The 27,118-nt window shown below is 45.0% G+C and overlaps 1 protein-coding gene across 1 annotated transcript in view; it reads left to right on the top strand.

Moving 5' to 3' along the window:
- RRM1 (ribonucleotide reductase catalytic subunit M1) overlaps positions 1-27,118 on the top strand; it is an 848,556-nt gene that overhangs the window by 425,551 nt on the left and 395,887 nt on the right. Inside the window, exon 13 of the mRNA XM_044073038.1 lies at positions 11,964-12,113. Within this exon, the coding sequence (XP_043928973.1) occupies positions 11,964-12,113 (150 nt within the window). The remainder of the gene's footprint in view (positions 1-11,963; positions 12,114-27,118) is intronic.

The following is a 27,118-nucleotide window of genomic DNA, read 5'->3' as shown; positions in this document are numbered from 1 at the left end:
AGTCCTGCAAGAACTTCTTGCCCAAGGAACTATTCATGATGTCCTGTCTATTGTAAGAGCTAGGGTTCCTGGTTCCCAAAAAGTAAGGTCCCTGGAGGTCTGTCCTGGACCTATCCCACCTTCACCCTCTAAATTCCTTCCATCCCGATGCATTCTCGTCCTTCCCGATACTTTCTCATCCTTCCTGTCTAGCTTTAAATATAAAGGACACCTAGTTACACATTCCAATCCATCCACCTTTCAGAAAGTACCTTGCTTCTCAATTGATTCTGTGCCCTACCCTTTGGACTTTCTGCTGCCTCGAGTCTTTACAAAATGTCTGACCCCAATCATGGCATTTGCCAGAACAAAGGGAATAAGCTATCCTAGCTCGACTACATCTTTATCCAGGCTGCAAGTTCCATGGCCTTACAACACCTGAACTTCACCATCTCACTCCGAACAGGTCTGGTATTTACCATAAATCTCATTCTTCCTGGTACCCTCAAGATCAGGTGTTCCTAGGATGTCAGATTAACAAGGGAAGTGATGGCTTCCCTGCCACCAGAAAAGATTGTGATGCTCACTTCAAGGAAATCCTTCCCCTCTGTCATTTCAGCTAGGGAATTCGTCAGAATCCTAGGATTCATGGTCCCCCTGGCAAGGCTACACATGAAGTTCTAGTGGTATCGAAGAACAATTTGGAAGCAACTCTTGCTCTAGAGATAGTCCCATGATTCCATGCCTGACCAGAGAACTGAAGTGGTGGATCTCCCAGATTCAGTCAAATCCTGGCCTGCCCATACCCAAGCAGGATCTCTGCCGATGCATCTGACAGGCTGGGGTGCAACCTTAAGAAAATGGAGAGTGAGGAATGCATGGACCCCCACTCCAAAAAGAACACATCAATATGGGAGGTTGGCATAATTAAGGTGTTTACCTTGTAAACACAAGGTGCAGGGTTTGATTCTCACATGGGGTAGTTGGCTAGGCTTAAAATGACCCAAAAGGAGTTAGCCTAGTAATCTATGAACCTATATCAAGGAAATGTACCTTGATATTGGCCTTCAAGGGTCAGCTTTCACCAGGAACCCTGAGGTGGTACAGACAATACCTCTGTGCTGTGATACACCAGCAAATGGAGGGACAAGGCCCTACCTTCTGTGCAGACAGCACTGCAGGCTTGTAAATCTCCCTGGAGAAACGGATCTTGCTCTAAGCAGTATACATCTCTTCTGCAGACTGTGATGCCAGGACCATGACCCTGTCTCATGAATGGATGCTGAACAGGGACGGGTTTCTGGACCAGGTCCATTGATGGGGTATTCCGGATGTGATCTTTGCCTCCCCCCATGAGCAGACTGCTCCCAACCTTCTGCTCCAGGGCACCACACCCAAAGTCTTTGAAGGTGGACACTGTACAGCTGTAAAGGTATATGCGCTTATGCATCCCCCCTTCCTTCTGAATTTTCAGCAGAACTCTGTATGAGGGAACGGACTCTATTCTTGCTGGTGACTCCCTATTGGCCAAGGACGCTTTGCTTCCCCCTATTTCACCTAGCCAAGGGCAATCACATGTTACCCCAGCAAATGGACCTGCTCACACAGGACGATGGAACACTTACACCCCCAACTGTCCACCATGAACCTCATTGTGGGTGATGGGGCATTGATTCCCTTCATCTATACAGAGCATGCGATCCAGGTTCTACAGGAGACTAGGAAACCAACTACCAGAAAATCCTACTAAGTGGAAGAGGTTTTCTTTATGGTGTCAGAAAAACTTGCAACCACTAGTGGTAGAGCCCCAGTGGCCTTGCCTTGCTTGACCTTGTGAAGTCTGGAATATCCTATTCCTCTGTTAAAATTCACCTTCATCTCTGCATGCCTGCCCTTGGTACCATCTTTAGCATCTAGGTTAGAAGCCCCCTCTTTCTGAGGGGCACTAATCTCTGGCCTCCAAGGAAGCCCACCTCACCTCCTTGGAATCTAAACTTTGTTCTAGAAAATTGACACTTTGACCCAGCCAAAGACTACATCCTCCAACATTGCACTTGGAAGACTATATTTTGCAATCACCTCAGCCAGAAGGTCTTGGAACTCCAGACCCTTGTGGCAAACCTCCCATTCACAGCAAACATTTTTCCCCTCCGCAGAATCAGGCAGAGGATACTTAATTCCCTAGACTTATATAGACAGCTCAGACATTTGGCCCAAACCAGTTCCTTCCTCAAGTCTAACTGGCTGTTCATCTTACCACCCAAGAGCTCTGGGTCAACCTGCTTCAAGCTAACCATAGCCTCTTGGATATCAAACCATTTCCTTTTGTTACACTAACCATGGTAGGTTATTCACAGCCCCAGTAAGGACACTTCACCAGGGCAGTGCCCTCAGGGACATTCCTTAAAGGATTGGACACAGCTGCTATCCTCCTAAGCAGCCACATGGTCCTCCCTTCACACTCACTACAAACTGGACATGGTCTCTAAAGCCAAGACAGGATTTGCAAGGGCTATCCATGGGTTTGTGGAAAGTGCTTCTGGTCTGCCACCCCTCTTGGGACAGGAGCTTTTGCACTCCCAGTCATTAATTGCAGCAGCATATGAATAGGCCATAGTATTGTGTAAGAACTTGCCATAAACTTGAATGTCCTTTTCTATTTGCTGCTGTAGTTTTCCCACCCAGCCTCCCCCTTGCTCTGTAGTTGCTGATTAGGTGCATGCTAACATCTGCTTTACCAGAGGCAAATTCCCTGATGTCATGAATACAGCAGCATGTAGAAGCGAAGGACATGTAATGTTATGGTAAGTTCTTCCACAATACTTTGCATTGAATGGATCCTGCAGGATGTCAACCATGGAGTTTTGTGCGGGGGCCACTTTGTAGGAGCACCACTCCTACTAGAGCATATCTTGCTCCTTGATGCCTACATTAGACAAGGAGCTGCAGTTTGAACTGTTAACACTGATAGGTATCCAAACTGCTTTACCTTGTCCTTTTGCTGCATGCCGCAGCCTTCAATCCACTTGGTCCTTCCACTGAAAGGGGGGAGGGTATGAGACATCTAAAGGGAAAGTCTTGTGGGAAAATTGGAAGCTTGCCTAAAGGGAAAGGTTGAGAGCCCTGTGTGCCAAAAGGCAAGACAGCTGCTGTGACAATAAAGCTGCTCAAATCCCATCACCTCCTTCATAAATTTCCTACCCTTCACCAGATTGCCACTTTGGCCACTTTCTGAATAAGAGGCTGAGCTCAAACTGTGGGCAAGTCAAAAGGCTCCACTCAAGATTAGTACCAAGAAAGCTCAACTCTTATACCTAGCAAGGCCAAAATCAAATGCCAAAGTTCAAAACTACAAAAAAATCTTGCTTTTTTCCCAATTTTCTGAGATTTAAAAAAGTTCAGTTACAGGCTTGCTGTTCTTGAACTGTTTGTAAGTTTCTGTGAGGCCATTTTTTGCTTGGGCTAAAGGAAAGTCTCTCTGTTGATCAGTGGCAGTGAAAAACATTGAGCAACCTGCCTGCCCCTGTGGGAGTGGTTACTGACTTGAAACTGTAGTTTTATTGGCCATTTTGGGTCCATTCCAAAACTCCATCTTCCTCTCTTAAAACCTGGTTGCCTCGTGGTTTTGGTGTCTTCAGGCTTGTTGGCTGTTGGTGAAGCACCCACCAAGAGGAGAAAACACTGAGAGAAGAAAGGAGCCACTTTTGAGACTAAGTATTTTTCCTCTATTTATTTGCTAAGTTTTTCTGCATAGCCGCCTATTTTGAGCATTTCTGGCTTGTTAAATTTGATTTCTGCATTAGTAACTGTATTTAGAGCACAACCTAGAGCTGTTTACTGAATTTCCTGTTTGCACTTATTTTTAAAATCGTTTTCTCAAAACTTGCATTTTACCTGTCTTTGGCCTAGCACTCTTGTGTGGGGTCATTTACTGCACTGTTATAACTTGTTGATACTTGTTAACCTCTGCTATCTCTGAAAAAACAAAACAAAAATAATCTTGCTTTTTTCCCACTTTTCTGAGATTTAAAGTTCAGTTACAGGCTTGCTGCTGTTGAACTGTAAGTTTCTGTGAGGCCATTTTTTGCTTGGGCTAAAGGAAAGCGTCTGTTGATCAGTGGCAGTGAAAAACATTGAGCAGCCTGCCTGCCCCTGTGGGAGTGGTTACTGACTTGAAACTGTAGTTTTATTGCCCATTTTGGGTCAATTCCAAAACTCCATCTTCCTCTCAAAACCCTCTTTTGCGCGGTTTTGAGCATAGCGCAACAACGGGCAGCGCCGCCTAATTGGGTTTAAACTATTCCTGGCTCCACAAAGTCTGCTCTTCACTTTTTCCCTTAGAACTGCTCTATCTCTCAATTTAAACACCATATTCTCATTCTAAGGCCCTTCACTGGTCCAATTAAGTAATCCTACAAATTAGCACTATTAAACCATAAGCACTACTTACTCTTATACTCTCTACGATTACCCTATCCTCTATTGGTCCGTCTTAAATTCAGTTTCCCTGTTACTCTAGCATGTCCAAAGGTCAGTCAATGGTTTCCTCTCCAGTCCAGCTGGTGAATCTGGGAATTTTGAGGCAATGTTACAACTGTCTCATGTACACGGACAATCCTCTCCTCCTCCAAACAGGTTCAAATATATGAGATGCAACTATTTAGCCAAACTGTTGGCTGAGCTCTCATCTCAAAACTGGTGGAACCAGTCAGGAGGAGAAGGGAACCTCAGACAACACAATTCCAGTATCACATAGTCCCACCACATCAGCGAACCAAACACACAAATACACAAAAACATACTCTGAGGCTCTAAATAAAAATCTACCTAAGCAACAGAGACCTCCAAAGCAGACATCCAAGCAAACGCTACCACAAAACACACACAACACATAACCCACAAAGTCAGTGTGCCAAGCAGCCACAGCCCTTAAGGCTGAATAACACACCTGATACTCTTGTTATAGGTGACTCTATTGTCAGACACTGACATCCCGCTCACCAGGCTGAATAGAGAAGGTCACGGTGAGCTGCCTGTCTGGTGCTAGGATCCGATACACAACAGAAGCACTCGGGTCACTCCAAAGCAAATACAAATATGACTCACTCATTGTACATGCTGGTGTGAATGACCCGAGACGTACCTCCCTGGACTACATGAAAAGAGACATAGAGGAGCTCTCTGATCATGTAGCCCAGGCTGGTATGACCCTGACCTTGAGCAGCATCTTACCCTCACCTAGAATGATGCCACAGTACAAAGACAAAATGATCGATTTTAACAATTGGCTAAAATTTTGGTGTCATTCAAAGGGGATCCAGTGTCTGTCAGCCTGGGATGACATGCTCGACAAGCCACGTTGCTTCGCTAGGGACTGCTTGCACCTGTCACCACTGGGCTTTCGGATATTGGCAAAGGCTCTTGCCACCCCCATAGTGCCTTTTTTAGGCAAGGCTCAAAAGTCAAACCCACCCCCATAGACAGAACAAGGAACAAGAAACTAAGGGTAATGCTGCTAAACGCCAGAAGTCTTAACCTCAAGATGCACTCGAAGCTCTCCTCAGTATGGAGAACATCGATATCTGTGCAGTGACAGAAACCTGGTTCAAGGCTGCAGGGAGCACCCCGGCACTACCAGGCTATACCTCGTATCATGCTTTTTGGCCCCAAAACCCGGACCGAACCACAAAAGGAGGGGGAGTTTCCATATTTATCAAGGATATCCACACCTCCAGGTTAGTGGCATTGCACGAAGTATCGGAGACCATCCATGTGCAACTAACAGTGGGCAAGACTGCTTCTCAGTTTATAGCATCCTACAGACCACCCTCTGTCAGGAATCCCATTCGGCTTTCCTGAAAACATTGGAGAACATTAAGATCTCTCCGAACACCATTATATTGGGCGACTTCAGCTACCCAAACATTGACTGGGAGCACTACTCAAGCCCCAGCACCTTAGCCCAAAGATTCCTGGAAATTATAAACTCAAATGCTATGGAACTAGTCACCACTCCCACAAGAGGGGACAACATACTAGACCTGATCATTACCAACATGGGGACTCTATGCTCCACACCAGAAGTATATCCCTCATTGGAAAGATCAGACCATAAATTAACTTCACTGGATGTCCACATCCCGACCCCACCCCCAGCCCAGAAAACCACAGTGAAAAACTTCTCAAAAGCGAATTTCTCACTTCTCAAAACTGAAGTGGAATCCAAGGCCCCAGGGCCAGTGGAAACTACAGCCCAAACTGCAGAATCCTATGTAAATGCATTCTACGGACATCTCCAGGAATGCCTGGATCATGCTATCCCAAACAAAACCAAGACCCAATCATCCAAAGGCAGGCGTCCAGTCTGGTGGACCCCTGCCATAAATAAAACTGTACAACAGAAGGAGGAAGCTACTACATGATAGAGCAAAATCCCTAATAGGGAAGGCATCTCTGATCAGTACTAGCAAAAAATTACGATCCCTCATAAAATCCTCCAAGGCCAGCTTCGAGTGAAAAATTGCACAGGACACCAAAGACGATCATAAGGCTTTTTTCAGTTATGTTAGAAACCTGGGATGCAACTCCCAGACTTGTTCTGAGTTGATTCTAAACGACAAAAAATACACTGAACCCACAGACATTGCCAATATCCTGGCAGGTTCAGTGCAAACTTCTCCACCCCCTCCCCCCCAAAAGAGCAAGCATCTATCCCGGCAGAGGGCTGCCTCCCAAACATCTCAGATGCTCAGGTGAAGGCTGCCCTCTCCAAAGCAAAAAACACTGCCTCCATAGGACCAGATGGCATCCCAGGTTGCGTCCTACATGAACTACAAGAGGAACTAATCCCTCAAATAAAACAGCTATACAATCTCAGCCTCACTACAGGATGTGCCCACAGAATGGTGTACAGCAACAGTGGTCGCACTCCACAAAGGTGGAGCCTGTACGGACCCTGGAAACTATCGCCCCATAAGCCTGACTAGCTTAGTCTGCAAGGCTATGGAGAGGATCATCATGGAGCTCATAAACCAAGACATTGGGGACCTACAGACACTAGATCCTACCCAGTTCGGCTTTGTCAAGGGCAGATCCTGCCTTTTGAACCTGGTTGACTTCTTTGAAACAGTCACCAAAGCCGTGGATGAAGGGAAGGTAGTCCACACAGCCTATCTGGACCTTGCAAAGGCATTTGACAATACCCCACTCGGGCATCATAGATAAGCTATCCAGCTTAAATATAAACCCCTATGTCACAAGATGGGTCACAAACTGGCTCAGACAGAACCCACAGAGTGAGAGTTGCTGGAGCCATGTCAGTCGAAACCGGTCACAAGTGGCGTCCCACAGGGTTCTGTCCTGGGACCACTCTTGTTCGGTATATACTTTTCCGAGGTACAGGCAAACGTGGGAGGACTATGGCTCACCAAGTTCGCAGACTACTGCAAACTGGGCGCCATAATCAACTCTCCAGCTGACAAACATCCTTCAAAAAGGTCTTTGACAGATAACTGGTGCCAGCGCCATGGTTTAAAGCTAAATGCCAAAAAATGTATAGTCATACCCTTTGGCAAAAACAATGTGCCCACAAATTACCACATGGGCGGAAACCCATTAAGTACAGAGAAAGTTATTAGGGACCTGGGGACCCAAGTTGATGGCAATCTCTCCTTTGAAAAATCACATTGCCAAAGTGGTTAGAAAGACCTTCTACATAGCTCACCTCATCACGAAGGGTTTCACATCTAGATCAAGAGAGGTAATCGTGCCCCTTTATTCATCCCTCATCAGGCTCATCATAGAATACAATGCCCCTTTTGGGATATACCTTACCCAACACTTGCAGCAATTAGAAAGACCCCAAAAGTATCTCACCAAGAGGATCAAGGGTCTCAAACAGATGCCATATGCTGCTCTGTTAAAAAAAACTCCAGCTCTACTCAGTTGCATACCGCCTACTTCGAGGCGATCTATGCCTGACATACAAAGCTATGTCAAATCCAGAATTAATGGACATGCTCCACCTCAGTAAATCTAAATCCCTTGGAGCCACACGCTCGAGGGACTTGAACCTCAGCACAGTAATAAATAGAACTTGCTGGAGGGACAGGTTCATAACCCAGAGGCTCCCTTCGCTCTGGAATAGAATTCCAGTTCATGTGAGGCAGAGCACCTCACTAAATCTCCAAGAAGAATCTCGATAAGTGGATGGGGGATCGTTGGTTTGCCCCAGGGATTACTCCCGTGTCACTTAGACAGAGGCACAGTATACTCAAATCAAGGGGTGGCGTAAGCCATACAGAATCAGGCTAGGCTTTTAATTGCCCCAGGGCGGATAGCCTAGTATGAACCTATGAACATAACATTGCAGGCTCTGCATAATTTCACTACCCCCTTGGCGGCTGCATCCACTCTCTCCCTCTGATCTGTGGCTATTCTGGACTTCAAAGTAGCCTGTCTCCATCTACCCATACATATCCAGATAATCAACTATACCTCAGATTGAAAATAATGGGGTGGACATTCCCTAATTTTCTTCTGGCTTAACTGCACATGTCCAGTAAGTGCATCTTGCAGACAACGTTCATATGTACCCTTAACCTGGATGACTGCCATGCAGTCCACCCTGGCTGCTTTCAGACTCCATCTGTAAACCTGCCTCAGTAAACTCTGCCCCAGCGGGTTAAAGTGTATTCTTTACAAGGTGTTTTCTGTGACTGAATTTTCCTTTCAAGGGAAACAGATTAAGGATATACCTTGAAGGCTTGAGTTAATATGGCAGTTTAAATCATGGTACCGTTCAAGTTCCACTTGAGAACTGTAGTGGCACCTCTAATAGTTCTGCTTGCCCAATTCCTAGTAGTGGATCCAACAAATGGATCTATGAATGGGTCACTTTCAGACTAGACCAGGGCACTTGTTAGAGCCCTCTTGCTTATTCCTGGGTAACTGAGTTGGGGGATATGGGATCAAATGCTGCTGGAAGCACAAACATCGAACAAGATGGCAGTTTTTTTCCTATGACAGTATCCAAAGAAAATGCAGGGATGGGTCCTGTGCATCAGTTGTGGTACATCAAAGGGAGAACCCACTCAACTTGTGTAGGCTAGCTATAGAAGCTGGCTTGTTCTCTTTTCTTGGGGCATCTTGCTTTCCTTGTTAAGGATAGTGTATTGGATGTTCACCTAAACAGAACAAAGGCAAACCTTTCTGGACTTGGCCCACTGGTGAGTGCCATTTGTGTCGGAAAGCAATTTAAAATGTACAATCTGGGTAATTGACTCTTGTGGCCTAGGCAGCAAGTACATTTTCTAATTTTATGGGATTTTATGGCTCTTGCAGTCCCCTTAATCCTTAGGACTTGAAGCAAAAGACCAAAGATGTATTTAGAGTGTTCTTTGGATCTTGGCAGACCCACTCTGGTTCCCCTTTAAATAGTTGCAGAACTGGTCCTTTTTGTTGCAGTAGAATGTTTACACAAGGGGGCACTAGTCATTCTGACCTGTGGAGTAAGGTTGGCAGTTCTGATGCAGCACTCATCCCCACCCTTGTAGGTACTTTACAGAAAGCATCAGTTAAGCTAGGAGACTAAAGGGAGAATCTTTAACTAGGTATGATTTAATTTTTCAGGACACTTGTCTTGTTTCATATACCCCTTTCAAAGGTCTGATATGTATCCTGTGCCTTAAGGGTGCATAACTGAAGCCATCTCAGCTAGTCTGCTGTGGGGTCTTTTTTTTCCCCTCATTGCTATTACAGCAGCACTTCAAGGGAGTTCTACACATGAGACATTTGAAGGTTATTGCAGCATAGGACTAGCTGTATTTTTTGGAAGTGTGCTATGCCTCCTTTATGTAAGCTGCTTCTACACCCCCTCAGATTTCTGTTGTGAAAGACTTCTGCTTTTGGCAGTCCCCTCTGTTAGGAGTTGCAAGCCCTCACTTGCAAAGTATAGGATAGGGTCACCTTACTATTACACTGGAGAAATGTTGGTATTCTTGAACTAGGATATCTACTTTCCTGTCTTAACCTGCTTAAGTACAATTGAAAGACAAAGAAGCAAATCTGACTTGACCAATGGCATGGAGAGGGAACTGGTCTAAAGACTCACCTTTATCTATTTTTACTCATGTCAACTGTTGGGTATGTTAGCGCACCTAGAAGCACTAGTGTGCCTGTTGGGGCTATTCAGTATAGTTGGAAATGGCCACTTATTGCCTGTCTACTGTCTCAACATTGTGTTGTAGCTAGGCAGGGACTTCTAAGCTATGGGTATAAAGACCACTGGTGTAGCATTAAATTGTAAAATGAGCATAATTTTTTAGCAGATTGTTAAAGTACACTTCACTGATAGTACTGGTTGTTTCTTCCTGCCCTCAAACTGCTTTATCCATATGCAAGGGTGAGTACTCTCTCTCCACATCTTTTCACACCCAGACTAGCTCAGACTACCTAAGAGTTGACCCAGTAGTCTGAGATAGGTAAACATATATAGACGGTAATATGGCCTTTGGTCATGTGGCCAAGGTTGTAAGAAAATTGTTTAATTTATAAGGGCATGGCATCCAGGTCCAAGGAAGTCAATAGTGTTGCTTTATTCGGCTCCTCAGATCCATAGAGGATAATGCTTCCTTTGGCATGTGACTGAGCAGACATGCAACAGTTGAATGCTCAAAAGGTTTCTATACCAGGTGAATTCGGTTCTAAGCACTTTGTCCTGTACAGATTGCTTTGCCTCTTACAGGTTTGAGTTGCGATCTATACTTGGCATACAAAGCAGCTTTTGATCATCTCTGGATCTTTTGCACATTTACAAAACAGCATCAGAGCCACTGGAGCCAAGGAAATAAATTTTGCATGCATCATAAATGGGATATCTTGGTGAGACATGTCCCCATGTTCTGGAACAGGCTCTTCCATCTGTGAAGCAGAGTAATCCTAACGTAAGCATAACCTTGACCAGTGGATAAGAAATTCACCGTGAGTCTAGCCCCATGCCTGACAAAATAGCTGTGCACCAACTAACATACCCCTTCACATAACACTTGTAAACCTCTTGTTATACTCCTTCCTAGAAAATGCCCATAATACATTGGGGTGCAGTCAGGCTGGGTTGCACACCTAGGCTTTATAAAGACTAGTGATAGGTGGAAGTTCATGGGTACATACTATGCACCTTCCCACCTTGACATAGAACCTGAAGAAAAGCTGCTTGGAGTGCCATCTGGTTGTACTGCTGCTGTGGGAATCACTGAGCTAGCAAGCGCTTTACTATCAGGTGACTGCATTTCACCCTGCCAGGGCATAAAATTGAAGCGTGGGGAAAAATCCTGTCCAGCTGTCCCCATGTTTGGGTGGGAAGGTATCCACTTCTGGGGGTGGGGACGGTGAAAATATTAATTGGGCTGACCATCCGACTACTGCAAATGAATACACTAGTATACTTATCAGCTGACCAATGCTGCCTTAATTACTGTGCCAGTATATCAGTGAGGTAGGTGATTGGTTAATTGAATTATTTGGTTAGACCATATTAAATCCCTAAAGCTTTCTACACGCTATCCTTTGTATTTAACAGCCTTTTGTAACATGCAAGTTCAACCTGTTATGCTTCTGCTTAGGCTTGGGGCCTTGGCCCACGCTGCGCTATTGTGCTGATGGAAGTCCGTTGTAAAATATAGGAAGCTAGGCTAAGGCTAGACTAGATAAAAGGGTTTCAAAGATGTAGGATAGGATAAAGGCCAAGGACACTATGGATTAAGCAAAGATGTAGACATTGGACTAATCAAAGCTGGAGAAACAGCTGCTAGTGGATTAGGGTGTTGGTACTAACATTGTAATGCATCTGCATTGATGCATTGGAGATGCAAGTATACAATATTCTGTACCGTTCCTGCAATTGCTTCATAATCTTTAAGTAAATCGAGGCAGATAAGTCAGTGAAAGGTCTAAAAGTTTTAACACTTGTCAAATCTTTTTTTTAGGTTGCGGTTTGCAACTTGGCTTCCATCGCCCTGAATATGTATGTTACGGCAGATCGGAAATTTGATTTTCCAAAGCTGGCAGAAGTCACAAGAGTTTGTGTAAGGAATCTTAACAAAATCATTGACATAAACTTCTACCCTGTCCCTGAGGTAAGTTAACTGAAGATGTATTTTGTCTAGAACATTTGTTAGTAACCTGCTTCACTTGGGTAGAGGTGTGGCATTGTAGATTTAGGAAAACTATCTTTGTGTTGTCCACACCATATCTAATTGCATGGATTTTGTTTTGCAGCTTGTCCTACCATACCAGATAACCCAGTACAAGCTCTGGCTTTGTCTGAGGCCTTTATGTACTTTAACTTGCTGTAGTGCTTTCACCAAGGTTGTCAGCTTTTGTAAAATTCAAGTGCTGTTTCAGTATATCCATCCATTTTTCCTTTTGAGACTTACAAGGGTGGCTAGCTATGACTTTCCTATCCCAGCAAATTGCCAGCTCACCCTGTAGTATCTTCACCCTTTCTCTAACTTGAGGGATATAGCTGTTGGGGATCATGGGTCTGCTGCAGGCAGCCTTTCAGACTTTCACCTGCTGCATCTGGGATTGGTTGTGGGCACCCTTGCTTGATAAAACTTATTCTGTCACTCTAGCAGCAGCCAAGCTCTTCCCGAATTGCCAGGTATGTTGAGGTGAGCTGCCTTGCCCTATAAGGGTTTTTGCCATGGTCTCCCATTTTTTCCAAGATTTGTTAAACTGGTCTTTTGTAATTGTTGCATTACTGATCTTTAGACTCTTGCCTGTATGAATCCAACAGCTGTACCAAATACCAGATCTTTCATCTGTCCCTTGCTGGTCCTGCCAGACTAAATCCTGGATGTAAAGATGTCTGAATAAGGGTAGTAGGACAGCACAATTTTTTTTTGCTGCAGTTCGATGAATGTCTCATTTACTGTTGTAGAATTCAGTATTTCAGTTTAGCTTGAAGCCAGAGACAAAGTACCCCACCAGGAACTACATGTGACCATGAAGAAATTTCAATAAGGAAGCAAATCTTAGACTACCTTTTTCCTCAGGTCAGGATTATAACCTGCACATCTCTCCTGGATGTGCATATTTTAATGCCATCAAATGTAGGGCCAAGCCACTGGTCATCTGCATACTGCAGATGGCACAGTTGGCTTTGGGCACAGGATGCCCATTAGCAGCTTTACTTTGGAGTGACTTGTGGAGGCCAAGCCACAATTTACTACCACTTTACAAGCTGAAGCCACCTTATCTCTTGGGCCCTGAGACATTGTGCAGGCTCTGCCTTCAAAATGAGTGTTTGGTATTAAGGTATTTATACTACGCTATCGGCCCTAAGGCCTATGCAAGCCTAGCCATAACAATTGCCTGGAATCTTTTTCCCACAATATTTACTTCTCTGGGCTCCTGTCTAGCAGTGCAGCTGACATGATCTCAGGGGTGAATTTCCCATCTCTCATCCAATCAAGGTTCCTTTTGAAGAGGGCCAATGAGGCGCTCTGCTTGACATGTATGGGGAGTCTCTGGGTCAGGAACTTATCCCTATTTGAGGGTGACGCCACCTTTCTTTCAGATCAGTTGTCCATCTGCACTCTGAATCAAGTCCAACCTACACACCTCCAACCTACACACCAAAGACAAATCAAGCTATCAAAACCCAAGCAGTGAGTTTGTCCCTGCCACAGCTGTTCTGGGTTTTGTGCTGGATATTCTTTGGACTTCCACAAAAACTTCATGGATTTTATGAAGTTTAGACAAAGATCTTGCCCCAGAAATCCAATTTTAATAGAAAGGAAGGCTTCTCCCCAGGGAGACTCAAAATTTCTGAGGTGGATGAACTTGCATACATGAGTTCTCAGCCTCACCATCTGAGGACTGTCTACAACCTTTAATCAGATATGATATTTCAATTAGTATTCTTGAGTTCCCAAGCCCAGATCAAGTGAGTACAGCTTCTGTGCCTACCTGAACCTATACCCTGGCTATTCCTTCAGTTGGATTTCCATGAAGAACCTTGCAGCCAGATTTCCTAGGCCCTTTGTCTCAAGTCACAGGAGAGGGGCTTGGTTCCAAGACACCCAAAGGGAGCTTCTGTAACTCTGGCACCTCCTTCCATCTCCCAAAGGCAAAACTCTGTCCCTCGCTCCTTGCCTTCTAAAGAGAACTAGGTTATCCCTGTTTGACCAGTGAGTATATTTTAACATTTTTGGGTATTCCTCAATTTTCCAAACAGCAAATGGTCCTGATACCCCAAACAGGTGGACAGCCTGCTGGCACAGGAGTCCACAGAATTGCTGCTAAGAGGGAGAGGATTCTTGCTGCTTTCTACTCTTAAAGCACATGCATTAACTAAATGACTGACTACAGAAACTGCAACCATGGATTCTCTAGGCGTCTTTATTGTGACCCTCTTCCTGAAGGATGCACATGCTCTAGCCCATAGGAAGGGGTGATGTGCATTTCAAGGTAGTTGCCTTTATTGCGAACAAGGCTTTTACAAAATGGTTTGCTCCAGCAGGATGAGACATGCACATCTAGGTTACCTGTTTCGGGCCTATTTCTGACAGTCCCTCAGATTATCATGGGTAGTTCAGTGGGGAAGACTACAAAATGCCAACTAAATACCTTTCAATTGCCCACATTTTTCCTCATTTTTTTTTCTGGCAAATCACTAATAAATCATTGAGGATTGAAGTCCGAAATTAGTTGATATCATACTCTTCAGAAAATCCATATTAATGTAAAACCTGCTCCGTTTTCTTTCTAAGTTTGCAAGAGCAATATTAAGTGTTCCTATTTTGGGCCTTTGCCCTCCATTATTTATGGCTTGGACAAGATGTTGAGAGGTATGACTAAGTAGCCAGATGTGACATCATTGAGCATGGTTTTAGTTCCTCTGCCACTCTAGACTCCATAGCTAGAGATGTCCTATTCTCCTGTTGTGGTAGTTTTACTGTGGAATCCACCTCGGGCGACCCAAACGTAATCCCCTATACAAAGGCTTTCAGCCTAGGTGCTGTTGGTGCATGGAATATCACACATAGGGCCATAAGCCAGGGACCTTAAATGTGTCGTCTGCATGCCCAGACCTCAAGAACTTTTCTGCTGCAGTCAAACATCAGATTGTTTGCATCGCTGCTATCTCAAGACATCTAAAGCAAAGTACCCTTTTGGGGATTTCCAAGTTGCTTGAGCTTGGTTTGCTGGTTTTACATTACCAAATGACTGCTAAAGTTGCAGGCCTCAAATTTCACATAAGGACACCCATGACCATTGCATCTTCTGTTTTAGGCCAGCAACACTAGCATATCTCTTGCTCCATCTGCCAGTCCATCCATAAACTCTTAGCAGTCTGGCTGCCCTTAACCTATACTTATAAAATCAAAGGCTTAAGAAGCTAGCCCTTAAGATGGATCTAGAATCTGCCTCCCTGATGGAACCACCAAAGAAAAGGACCAATGTTTGGCAGCCTGTTAAGACTGCCTCTCTATTGGACACCCTGCCAACCACAGATATAGGGGTTAGACATTCACTAGAGCAATCTGCTTCTACAGCTCCCCTCAAAGCCATTTCTGAAGTGCTGTCCAGCACGTCTGCGGTGATCTCAAGACTTCTGTTATTTCCAAAGTTGAGGGGGACCCACGTTCCACCCGATGACCTTCTGGATCTCTGGAATCAATCTCCTTCCTATGCCAAGGCCTACAGTGTCTTCCAAAACTACTCCTTTAAAAAGCAGGCAAAAAAAATCTATCCCTTCTGAAGGAAAACCGGACTGGCAGCGTTACTCAATCTCTGATGCAAGCTTTCATGGCCCTTAGGCCTACATCTTCCTCTGCCCCCTCTATTCCAGTGCTCAGCCCAAGGCCTGCTTCTGTTAACTCACTCCTTCCCCCTTTTTCTTAGGAAGAAGGGGCCCTCTCTTACTCTTTCACCTACCTAACCCAAATATCCCCTGGAATATCCTCCAGATGAGATTTCTATTTAAGGAGATTCCCCTCCACAGGACATAGCATTTGGTGAAACTAGCACGAAGATGAATATTTCAAATGGGATACTTCCCAAATGACAAACTCTGATACTTTGGGAGGGTGATTCAACCTACAACAATTCAATCAGCCATTCCTCCAGTGATCCCCTGCATACCTTGATGCATTTGCTTCTTGCTCTAGGAACTGACTCTGCCATCTACTGCAGAGGCCAGACCATTTCTATAAGGTACCTGATGACTTCAAATTCCTAGTGAAGTCCCCCTTGTGGACCCTGCTGTTGTAGCTGTGGCCCCAGATAGGCTATCTAGACTGCTCTGTTTTTTACCTTCAGATAGACCATAAAATTATGGATAGGCTGGGCAAGGAGACTTGCACCTTTTCCACCCTGGCCTTCAGGGCAATTGACTACCAAACTTATGGAGAAATATGCCTTGGACTTGTTTCCCAAGTTTCTAGACTTCTGAACTCCCTGCTTGACTCTCCTAACAAAACTGAAGCAGCATCCAAGCTATCCCTGACATCCCAGGTGGCCAGGCACTCCATTAGATGGTTATGACTCGGCAGAGGCCTCTGCTAGATAAGCTGCAACTGCATCAGTTCTGTGTAGATACTCCTGGCTTAGACTCCAGCCACTGCCAGAAGTCCATAATTCTAGATGCTTCTCTTGAGCATAACCTGTTGGTAAGCAGTCTGCTGAACTATTTAAAAACATACAGGAGAAGAGCAAAGAGCTGCAGGATATGAAACACTTGCTGGTATCTCCTATGCCAAAGTACTGTAGAAATTATCCTGCCAAAACATTGTCAGAAGGGCCCCCTCCACAATCACTAATACCAGGCATAGGAAAGGGAATAGGAGGCAGTCCTCTTCTAGGGCTGTCTCTCAGCAGCCAGCCCAAAGACTGTCCTTTCAGGACAGAAATGGCAACGTGCGAATGCCTTGCCGATCTCCCAGTCTTTTAGTCTCTGCCCCTTTGGGAAGTGCCACAGAACTCTGGGTGCTGGCAATAGTGGAAAAAGGAAATTTTCTATCCTGGCAGGAAAGACCCACCCCACAGGGCATTCCTTTTCCATCCAAGAATCAGCTTCACCTAATTCCCCACATTATTCAGGATCTATGGGCACAAGGCACCATAGAACTCGTCCCATCAAGACAAGAAGGAAAAGGTTTACTGCAAACTTTTTTTCCTAATCCCAAAAAAGATCAATCCTGGACTTAAGTCTGTTCTAAGCCTTTTTCTGAAAGTCTCCTCTTTCAGAATGCAGTCCCTACAGACCATGCTTCCACTGCCACCACAAGCATTCATGGCCACTTTGGACCTGAAGGAGGCTTACCTCCACACATCCATACACACCAACTATGAGATGTGCGCTTTGCTTGGCCTTGCTCACTTTCAATTTACTGCCTTACCCTTTGGTTTGTCCACTGCACCAAGGGTTTTTAAATGCCTAGCTCTTGCCATAGCATTCTGCAGGACCAAGGGCATACAGATCTAGATCTACAAGATATACTAATTCTTGCAGAAAGATCCTTAAAAAGCATCTTCTGTCCCTACTTCAGAGGCTTTCACACTTGACCTCCCAAAGTCATTCCTGTTCCCAGAACAAGACCAGCTCTTCCTGGGTTGCAGGATTCACAGACCCAATAAAAGCATTTTTACCCCAAAACAAAGTAATCTCCCTGACAAAACCATTTCCAGGACCTCCTCCAGATAGGCCAGCTGTCAGCAAAGACAGTCTCTTCTGGGTCTTTTGGAAGCCATAGTCTCTATGCTTTCCCCTAGCACGAGGAAGCTGCAGTGGTATTTAAAAAAATGTGGTTCCAGCACAGCCATCCTAGACTTCTAATACCCTTCCTACCTTGTCTGCAAATGGAACTAAGGTGGTGGATAAAACTGGTTTAAAGGAATCCAGGACTACCCCTCTTACCCCCCCACCACCAGCTTAACGCATTCACACTGATGCCTCTGATCTGGGCTGAGGGGCTACCATGAAGGATCTCAAGGTGTACAAGCACCTTGGCAGGCGTCCCTCCATAGGAACCGTATCTGATTGGGAAATGACCGTGGTTCAGTTGGCCTTTAAGGCTCTTCTCTATCCTTTAGCCAGGCCCTCTGCTGCTCTTCAGACAACACCACTGTCTTGTGGTAAATCATTTAACTGGGGGGGGGGGGGTCCTGCCATCTACAGAGGCTGGCAATGCAAATTTGGGAATTAGCCTCACAGAACTACTTGTCTCTATAGACAACATACATCCCTGTCCCAGGACAACCCTCAGGCAGATGCTCTGAGCAGATCATTCTCTACTGAGGACATGCTTTCTAGCCTGCAGGAGGCCAGGAAACCTAATGCAAGGAGATCCTAAGTTTCTCAATGGGAGATATTCTCCAAATGGTGTCTCCAAAGACCCAAGGACCCCTTTCTAGTGGATTTCCCTTTAGTCTTAGCTTGTGCGTGAGCTGATTAAAGCAAGATCTTTCATACTCTTCATTGAAAGTGCACCTCCATTTCTGCCTGCTTACCTGTGGAACCTCCTTTAATCTCCTCCAGGTTGGATGTTAAATTGTTCTTAAAAGGGGTCTTGCACACAAGACAACCTGAAAGCCTACCCAACCACCCTGGGACCTAAATTATATCCTGGAGAAACTTGCGCTGGCTCCATTTGAACCAGCCACTTCTGTGTCCCTGCACATGGAAAACAGTTTTGCTAGTAGCCCTCACTTCAGTAAGAGGGGTCACGAGAGTTGCAGGCACTCATGGCCTGCCCTCTATCTTAAAGATGGGGGTGACCCTGCATAGCAACCCCTCCATGCCCAAAGTGGTCAACAAGCTATTGCTTAATCAGTTCATTCACTTGCAGTCTCTCCCCAGAATGGCAGTGAGAGTACTACACTCTGGATGTTCAGACAAGATTTTATCTGGACAAAACTTAAGTCAATCAGAAAATCAAAAACTGTTTCCTTCAATCCCAGTCTTGGACAAGGCAGTCTCCAAACAGACTTTCCTGCTGGATCAGGAAAACTGTTTCTGCTGGTCATACCAAAGAAAAGACATGAATCAGGGGATCAAGGCTTATCCAACTCCTCCAGAGCCTTTAAAGGCCTAGACACTGCTGCCATCCTTGAGGCAGCCACCTTGGTCCATTGTATATACCTTCACCAAACATTACAAACTGGATCACATCTCTAGAGCTGGTTTCACAAGGACAGTCCTGCAAGGATTTCTAGAATCTGCTACCTTTACCTCCACCCTTCCTCCTTCCTGAGCTGTGGTACTCCTACAGTAAGAATACTGCAACATGCGAATAGGACATTATCATAACCACAGATGTCATCTTCCCTGTTGCAGTATTCCTTCCCTCCCTTCTGACCCCCTAGTTTCATATCTACAGATCTGTGGGCCTTCGGAGCCCCTACTGGCACTAATTTTTGGACAGTCTGGCATTCCACCAGTCTGACATCTTTTGGTATCTCATAGGCTGTCAACTGGGCAGTTCTAAGGTCTGTGTGCAGATGTCACATTTAAGGTGCCTGGTTTATAGCCCTACGTATGATGTCCCCAGTACCAACAGCAACCAGGCTGAAAGCTTTTGTATTATAGGAGCAAACATTCGGGTCGCCTGAGGCGGAGGATCCCACAGGAAGAATACTGCAACATGGAAGATGGACATCTATGGTTATGGTAATTTGCACAGCTATTCTTTCCTCCCCTTACAGTAGTCAAGGGATTATGGGTGAGTTGCATCAGACCTTGTTTGTTGCTTCAACATGTGGTCCCCAGTAATAGCTTTACTAAGGTTTTTTTGATGAAAGTTTCTTTTCCTTCTAGATTATCCTCTTAAAGAAAAACTTTCAGACCTTTAGGAGTTTTGCCTTAAGCCCTACCTCAGTTTGTTACCTTAAGGTAATTCTTATTGACATTGTTTTTTCCTGATACCCTGGGAATAATTATCATTGTTGGTATTCCACTTTCTTACGCCTTCCTCTTTTGGGTATAATTTCATTGTCATGGATGTTCTTCGTCTTCCATTGCTGCAGTCCTTACTATTGGGTATAGTCCGCATCCAGTCGGCCCGAATACCAGAGTATAAGGCTGACGTCGGTCAGGGCGCATTAGACTGACGTCAGTACGTCAGGGTACTAATGCGCATGACCGGCGTCATATCCTCAGTCTTTTTTGCCGCGTTGTCCGATGCAGAAGCAGTTTTGCGAGTGCAGGTTGGCGTTCTGAAATATTTCCGAAACCGGAGTTTCAGACCGAATCAGAGTTGGCTAAGTACCCGTTGGGAACATTTTTGTTTTTCTTGCCTCAGTATTTAACCGGATGTCAGAAAAAGTGAATAACTGTATTTCTTGTGGGAAACAAATACCTCATAGGGATTACCATACATTGTGTATACCTTGTTTAGGGCCTGAGCACGACGTTGTTGGTTGCCGCTCTTGTGCTAGGTTTAACAAACGCACTATTAAGAGGAGGTTAGACTGTGCCAGATTAGTGTTTGGGAAGCGTTGCAATTATAAAATGCCGCCGGATGCTCCGACGCCCGCTCAAGAAGCGCAGGGACAAAACAGCGAAGCCTAGGGTTGATGAACCGGCAGTCCCGGACGTCGGTTCTTTAGATGGCTCAGTGGAGCCAGAGGTTTTGCCAGGAGTTTCTATAGAGTCTCAGGCAGAAACTTTACTGTTACAGGATGTACCCTCTCAGGAGGCAGGCCAGGCTGAGGGGGCTTCTCAGGTAACTATTCTTCCCTCTCTTCCCAAAGTAGTTAGAGCCTCTCCTTCTGTTGCCAAAACTTCTTTTAGAGGTAGGCCAACTTCAGCTTCAGTAGGGGCTTCTCCTAGCCTTCGGGTTCTGTACCTAAGAAACATATGCTTAAAATGGCAGAAGATTTGATTACTATGATTAGAGGTTCTATGGGCCCTCCTGATAAGAGGCCTAGAGTGGAACCAGAGTTTGACAGTTTTGAACAGGGTTCAGGGGCTTCTGAATCTTCTGGGGAAGATTTGCAGGAGTATCCTCATTATTCTGATTCTGATGTGGATGTTGCCACTCCTTCGGCTTCTCCTCCTGAGGATTTTTCATTTTCAGAGACTCTGCATTCCATGAGGGAGCACTTTAAATGGGAAGGCCAGGATTACTCTGATTCCAGGAAGAGGCTTAGGGAATTCTTGTTTTTACCCCAGCATAGGCCCTTAGCTATACCGCCTGTGTTGAATGTGGTGGAAGATGTTTTTGCAGAGGCTTCCCTGAACCCTGATTCTTTGCCTCCTGCTCCTGTTAAACCTGATAGGTACTATAGGGTGCCCAAGCTCATAAGTATTTGTTTAAGAGTCCTAGGGCGGACCCAGAAACTGTTTCTCAGGGGCCTAAAGGTGTTAAGGCCTCTGTGGTTAAGAATCCTGTTCCCACTGACAAAGAGGCAAGGGCGTTAGATAGGTGGGGTAAGAAAGTGTATACTTCTTCCACTCTAGCCATGAGTGCGTTAAATTGTCAGTTTCACATGCTGAAATATCAAAATTATCTCCTTTCACAATTGAAATCTAAGGTGGATGCTTTGGCGGAAGGTATTGATTGTAAAGACTTGCTGGATTTAGTTTATGTGTCTGAACAAGTGGGCAAGCATTCTTTGCAATGTGGTTTTGATGCTGTGCAGGCCTCCTCGAGGGTGGCTGCCACTAGTTCTGTTCTTCGCAGGCATGCCTGGTTGAGGGATCAAAATTTGGCTGAGCATGTTAAGACAAGGATTTTGGATGCTCCTTTACAGTCTGATGTGTTTGGTTCACCTGTGGAAGCAGTTTTGAAGAAAATGGAGGACAAAGCTAAGTCTATGCAAACTGTTAAAGATTTTTTGCAGGTACAGCCACCGAAGTTTAGTAGAAATTGGCCTGCTAAGGGGTGGACATATCCTGCTTATGATTCCCAGTCTAGGGGTAGGTCTAGACGTGGTAGGGGCAGGGCTCAAGGTTCTTTTAGGCCTAGAACAGGGAGTTCACCTGCTCAGACTTCTGGTGAGGGCAGGGGTCAGTCCTTTCGTAAACAGACCCAATGACCTGCCTTTTCAACTGCCAGTAGATTCTCGTCTGGCAGCTCCTTTGGAAGGACAACTGTCTCTTTTCAAAGGAAATTGGGATTTAATTACTCAAGACAGATGGGTGTTGGACATCATTCTACCAGTCCCTGTGTCAAAAAGGGCCTAGGATTTTATTCTCGCATGTTCCTAGTACCAGAGAAGGGGAACACGTGGAGACTGCTTTTGGATTTATCTCTCCTCAACACTTATCTGGACATTCCCAAGTTCGAGATGTTGACGTTACAACAGCTTTTACCCTGCTGGGCAAAGATCACTGGATGGTAACTTTAGATCTCAAGGAAGCTTACCTTCATGTGCATATCAGGCTAAGTTACAGGCAGTATCTGCGGTTTCAAGCTGGAGATTCTCATTATCAGTTCTCTGCATTGCCCTTTGGCTTATCTACTAAGCCCAGAGTATTCACAAAGGTTCTGGCTCCAGTGATAGCTTACTTCAGGCTACAAGGACTTCAAATCTATCCTTATTTAGGCGAGTGCCTGATTCTGGCTCAAGAAAAGGAAGACCTTCTACAGCATCTGGAATATCTTATAGCAGTGCTAAGATGCCTAGGGTATTCTGTGAACGAAATAAAGTCCAGTCTAGTACCCTCTCAAGACATGTGCTTTCTGGGTGTGAGACTGAATACAGCAGCCCAGATGGCCTTTTTAACCCCGGACAAACAAAAGAGTCTGTCACTTTACTTCCATCAACTATCTCATCAGTCCGTGCTGACTGCAGAGACAGTCCTTCAAGCATTAGGGTTCATGGCATCTTGTATTCTGGTGCTTCCCAATGCCAAACTGCATATGAGGAAGTTACAATGGTATCTCAAAAATGTATGGACACAGCACTGCCAGGATTTAGACACTGTCATTCAAATAATACCTTGCATTCAAAGAGTATTTTAGTGGTGGGCTCAGGAATGTCACCTAAACAAGGGACTCTCTGTGACCCGGCCAGAGGCGAGTCGGATTTTACCGACAGATGCCTCAGACATTGCTTGGGAGCTCATCTAAATGTAAAGTGGATACAAGACAAGTGGCCTGCCAGACTACAGCATCTACATATCAACATAAAGGAGATGTTAGCAGTCCAGTTCGCATTTCTGGCTTTCAAGGAGTTACTTCTTCCAGGGCAGGTGTTGATTCTAACAGACAACACAACTGTCATGTGGTACTTCAACAAACAAGGGGAACACATTCTTATCCTCTATGCAGGCATGCAATGATTTTATTGGAGACTGCGCACGCTTGCACCTAACTCTTCAGGCAAGGTTTCTGCCAGGAGCACAGAACTCCTTCGCAGATGTGTTAAGCAGACAAATCATGGATCCCCACAAGTGGAAACTGGATCTTCATGTATTTCAGAAATTGACAGTGTCATGGGGAACTCCAGACATAGATCTGTTCGCTTCTCCACTAAACCACCAGCTGCCACAGTTTTGCACAAAGGGGTTTCATCACACAGCTTGGAAAGTGGATGCTCTGTCTTTCAGTTGGACAAACCTTCATCTGTATGCCTTTCCACCTCTGCCTCTTCTTCCAAAGGTACTGTTAAAGGTCAGACAGGACAGGCCAAGGATGATTTTGATAGCTCGATTGGCCTCGGCAACACTGGTACCCTCTACTACGGAGTCTGGTAAAGAAGCCTCCATGGCCTTAACCTTTGATTCCACATCTGTTATCCCAGCAGGACGGTCATCTGCTCAATGTCAAGCTTCACTCTCTTCCTCTGACAGCCTGGCATATTCTGTGTTGAAACACAGCAGGTCTCAACTTCCTCAACAAGTTTTAAATGTGATTATGGAAGCTAGAAGACCTAGTACAAGGAAAGTGTATGCAGCAAAATGGAAGAGATTTTTATTTTGGAGTAAAGCAAAGAATTTGGAGATTTCTGAGCCTAATTTGAGTATGGCTCTTCAATATCTTACTGAGTTACTAGACAAGGGTCTGTCCTTCTCTTCCATCAAGATTCATGCTGCAGCAATCTCAGCTCACTATGATTGTGACCCACCATTGTTTTCGCATCCCTTGTTCAAGCAGTTTCTTAGAGGGGCTAAGAATATAAGACCCCCACGTAGAGCTCCTACTCCTGCTTGGGATCTCAATTTTGTGTTGGAAAAACTTACTCTACAACCTTTTGAGCCTGCGGCTACTGCTGAATTGAAATATTTGTCATGGAAGACTGCTTTTTTGTTGGCTATTACTTCTGCAAGAAGGGTGTCTGAGTTGCAGGCCCTTATGGCAGTCGAGCCCTTTTTGATTTTCCATAAGGATAGGGTATCATTACGTACTAATCCTTCCTTTATGCCTAAGGTGGTTTCTAGTGTGGCTTTAAACCAAACTATTCATTTGCCTACCTTTTATGCAGACCCCCAAAATAAAGGGGAAAAGATTTTGCATACTTTAGACGTACACAGGCAATTGCGTTATTACTTAAGCAGGACTAAGGATTTTAGGCAGTCTCAGCAGTTGTTTGTTTCTTTTGCTTTGAGTTCGCAGGGCAAGCCTGTGTCAAAACAAACTATTTCTAGGTGGATTGGCTTTTGCATTGCATTTTGTTATTCCCATCATGGCAAGGAGGTTCCAGCTGGGATTAGGCCTCATTCCACTAGGGCTACTGCCACTTCAACAGCATTTCTACGGGGTGGCAACTAAGGATATTTTGGAAGCAGCTACTTGGAGTTCAGTGCATACTTTCTCTAAGCATTATCACCTTCCTATCTACTCTAAGTCTAGGGCTGGTTTTGCCACAGCTGTTTTGCAAGGCATGTTGTCAGCTCCTGCTTCTTTATGATTTGTCAGCCTCCTTACCTCTGCTTTGGGATTCTACCCAATAGTAAGGACTGCAGCAATGGAAGGCGAAGAACATAGTACAGTTTTGTACCTACCATAAATGTAGATGTTCGAGGATTCCATTGCTGCAGTCAATTTACCCTCCTCCTTCCCTCTGTGTTTAGGGGTGGTTGTGTAGGTGATTTACCTGCTTATATTTTTGTATATGTTCATGTTTTGGTGCAGGTATTTTGGGCCTTGTCTTTTTAGGGTCTTCTGACATCTGGGGCAAGAAAAGACTGAGGATATGACGCCGGTCATGCGCATTAGTACCCTGGCGTACTGACGTCAGTCTAATGCGCCCTGACCGACGTCAGCCTTATACTCTGGTATTCGGGCCGACTGGATGCGGACTATACCCAATAGTAAGGACTGCAGCAATGGAATCCTCGAACATCTACATTTATGGTAGGTACAAAACTGTACTTTTTGCTGAAGTCTTTATACAAGTAACTTACTGGCTTCAAGAAATGCTCCTCTTGCAGACATAAGATCTCGGATGGTCCGTCATGTATATTGCTTAGGCCCAGGGCATCTGGAAGCTTCATGTGATATTTGCGCAAACGTTAGAAGTTAAGTTTACAACTTTTAGTTGAAAGGGAAAATTTTTGAAAGGTCTGCTACTTTCTGCCTCTTTGGACTCTAGAGAATCATCCTGAAATCCTCGGGATTTGGCTAAGATCTCGAGTTGGTGATCCTCAGATAGCAGTCTTCACTACACTTTCTTGGTCTTGACTCTGAGAAGGTATCCATGCTGTTGGCAGCTCCTGTCTTAATTGCTAGACTCTAAAAGCTGAAATGTCACCCTCTCGTTGTGGATTCAACCAGGTCAAAATGTAAATTCCCCCTAGGTTCTCTCCTGAACTAGTTTTATCGAAGCTTTACTCTATTCCTGCAAGATATTCTAGTTTCCTGTCAGTCTACGTGGTCTTCAGTCAAGTCATCCCAGAAGTCTTTCAGAAGTAGATGTGGACAGGATAAGGAAATTTCTCAGCCTAGATCCAGTTGGGTGTTCTCCCATTGGACCCGTGGGCCTCTAGACCTCTCAACCCCAGGCTTTGGCTCTTTCTCCAATCGTCCTGTGGTTTTGGAGCTCTCTGACCAGAGATTCCAGTGTCTCTTGATTTGAAGGCTTGTTTCTCCACTTACTCTTCTCTGGCCCATACTGGTCTGACTGTAGAATCCAGAAAGACCTTGGGAGCCATAGCATTTATGCTGGACCAGATAACTTGGGATACACTCAGTATTGGAGCTATCCTTTTCTCTGAGCTTTGGCATTGAACAGCTCTGCTTGGACCTCTACCTCAAGTGTGTGGCAGTGGTGGCAGCTCACTCGACTGAAAGGATTCCAGGTGTTTCTGTTTCCACCAAGCCTCTAATTCAATCTAGGGACCACCTGATCTATGTTCAGTTAGGCATTACCATAAATTCTAAGTCTTCTATTTGTCCAGCATGAAATTGGGAGTTGGTGCCAGTCTAGATGCAGTCGCAAGTAGAATGTCTTCCTAAAGACTGGAGAACCTAAAGGAACGGGTATGTGCATCCTCTTTCACCTCCTGCCAAACTAGTGCATGTTCCTTTGGCACTCGTGAGTATATAGTGGTTTCTAAGACATCAACTAGTCAACTCCCATTCGCATCAGAGGTTGCGAACAGCATGGTGGATTCATGCAGTTTCCCAGGGCTGCAGTTTCATTCTTTCCCAAGAGATAGTGGCTACAGATGCCTCAACTAGGGTGGGAGTATTGCTTGAAGGATAGTCCAAGGCACTTCGATCTGCAAGTTGGTTTGAGTCCATATCCTAGAAATGAGCAGTCCTATATGTTGCAAGATGTTCCTTTAGGGACAGCCTCGGACTGACCTGTTTGTCTAGCATGTCAACAAAATTAGACCTTATCCACTTTTTACAGGGAGACATTGAGTGTAGCAATGGGCGATCTAACAGCATTCTCTTGGCTGCACATATTCTGGGAACACCTGTTAAACTAAGCAGGTCTGTTTTAATCCGAGTGGTTTCTCAACCTGACACTGACCTATTTCAGTGGGCCTCCCCTAAATACCAAGTGCTGCAAATACTTTACACTGAGCCCTCCAACAGGGGAGCTGGATAGGTGCTCTAGTTCACAACTGGCCCTCCAGTCTACCATATGACTTCCTCCCACTCCTCCCCAATTGCTGCTCAGATGGTGTACTGCGTTCTATATATGCAAGAGTAATAGAAAGTTAAGATAGAAGTTAGAG

Source organism: Protopterus annectens, chromosome 5.part1 (assembly GCF_019279795.1).
Source record: "Protopterus annectens isolate FY-2018-M chromosome 5.part1, PAN1.0, whole genome shotgun sequence".
NCBI classification, from domain to species: domain Eukaryota; kingdom Metazoa; phylum Chordata; order Ceratodontiformes; family Protopteridae; genus Protopterus; species Protopterus annectens.
Note: the sequence above shows the minus strand (reverse complement) of the source record. Positions and strands in the feature narration are given on the sequence as shown.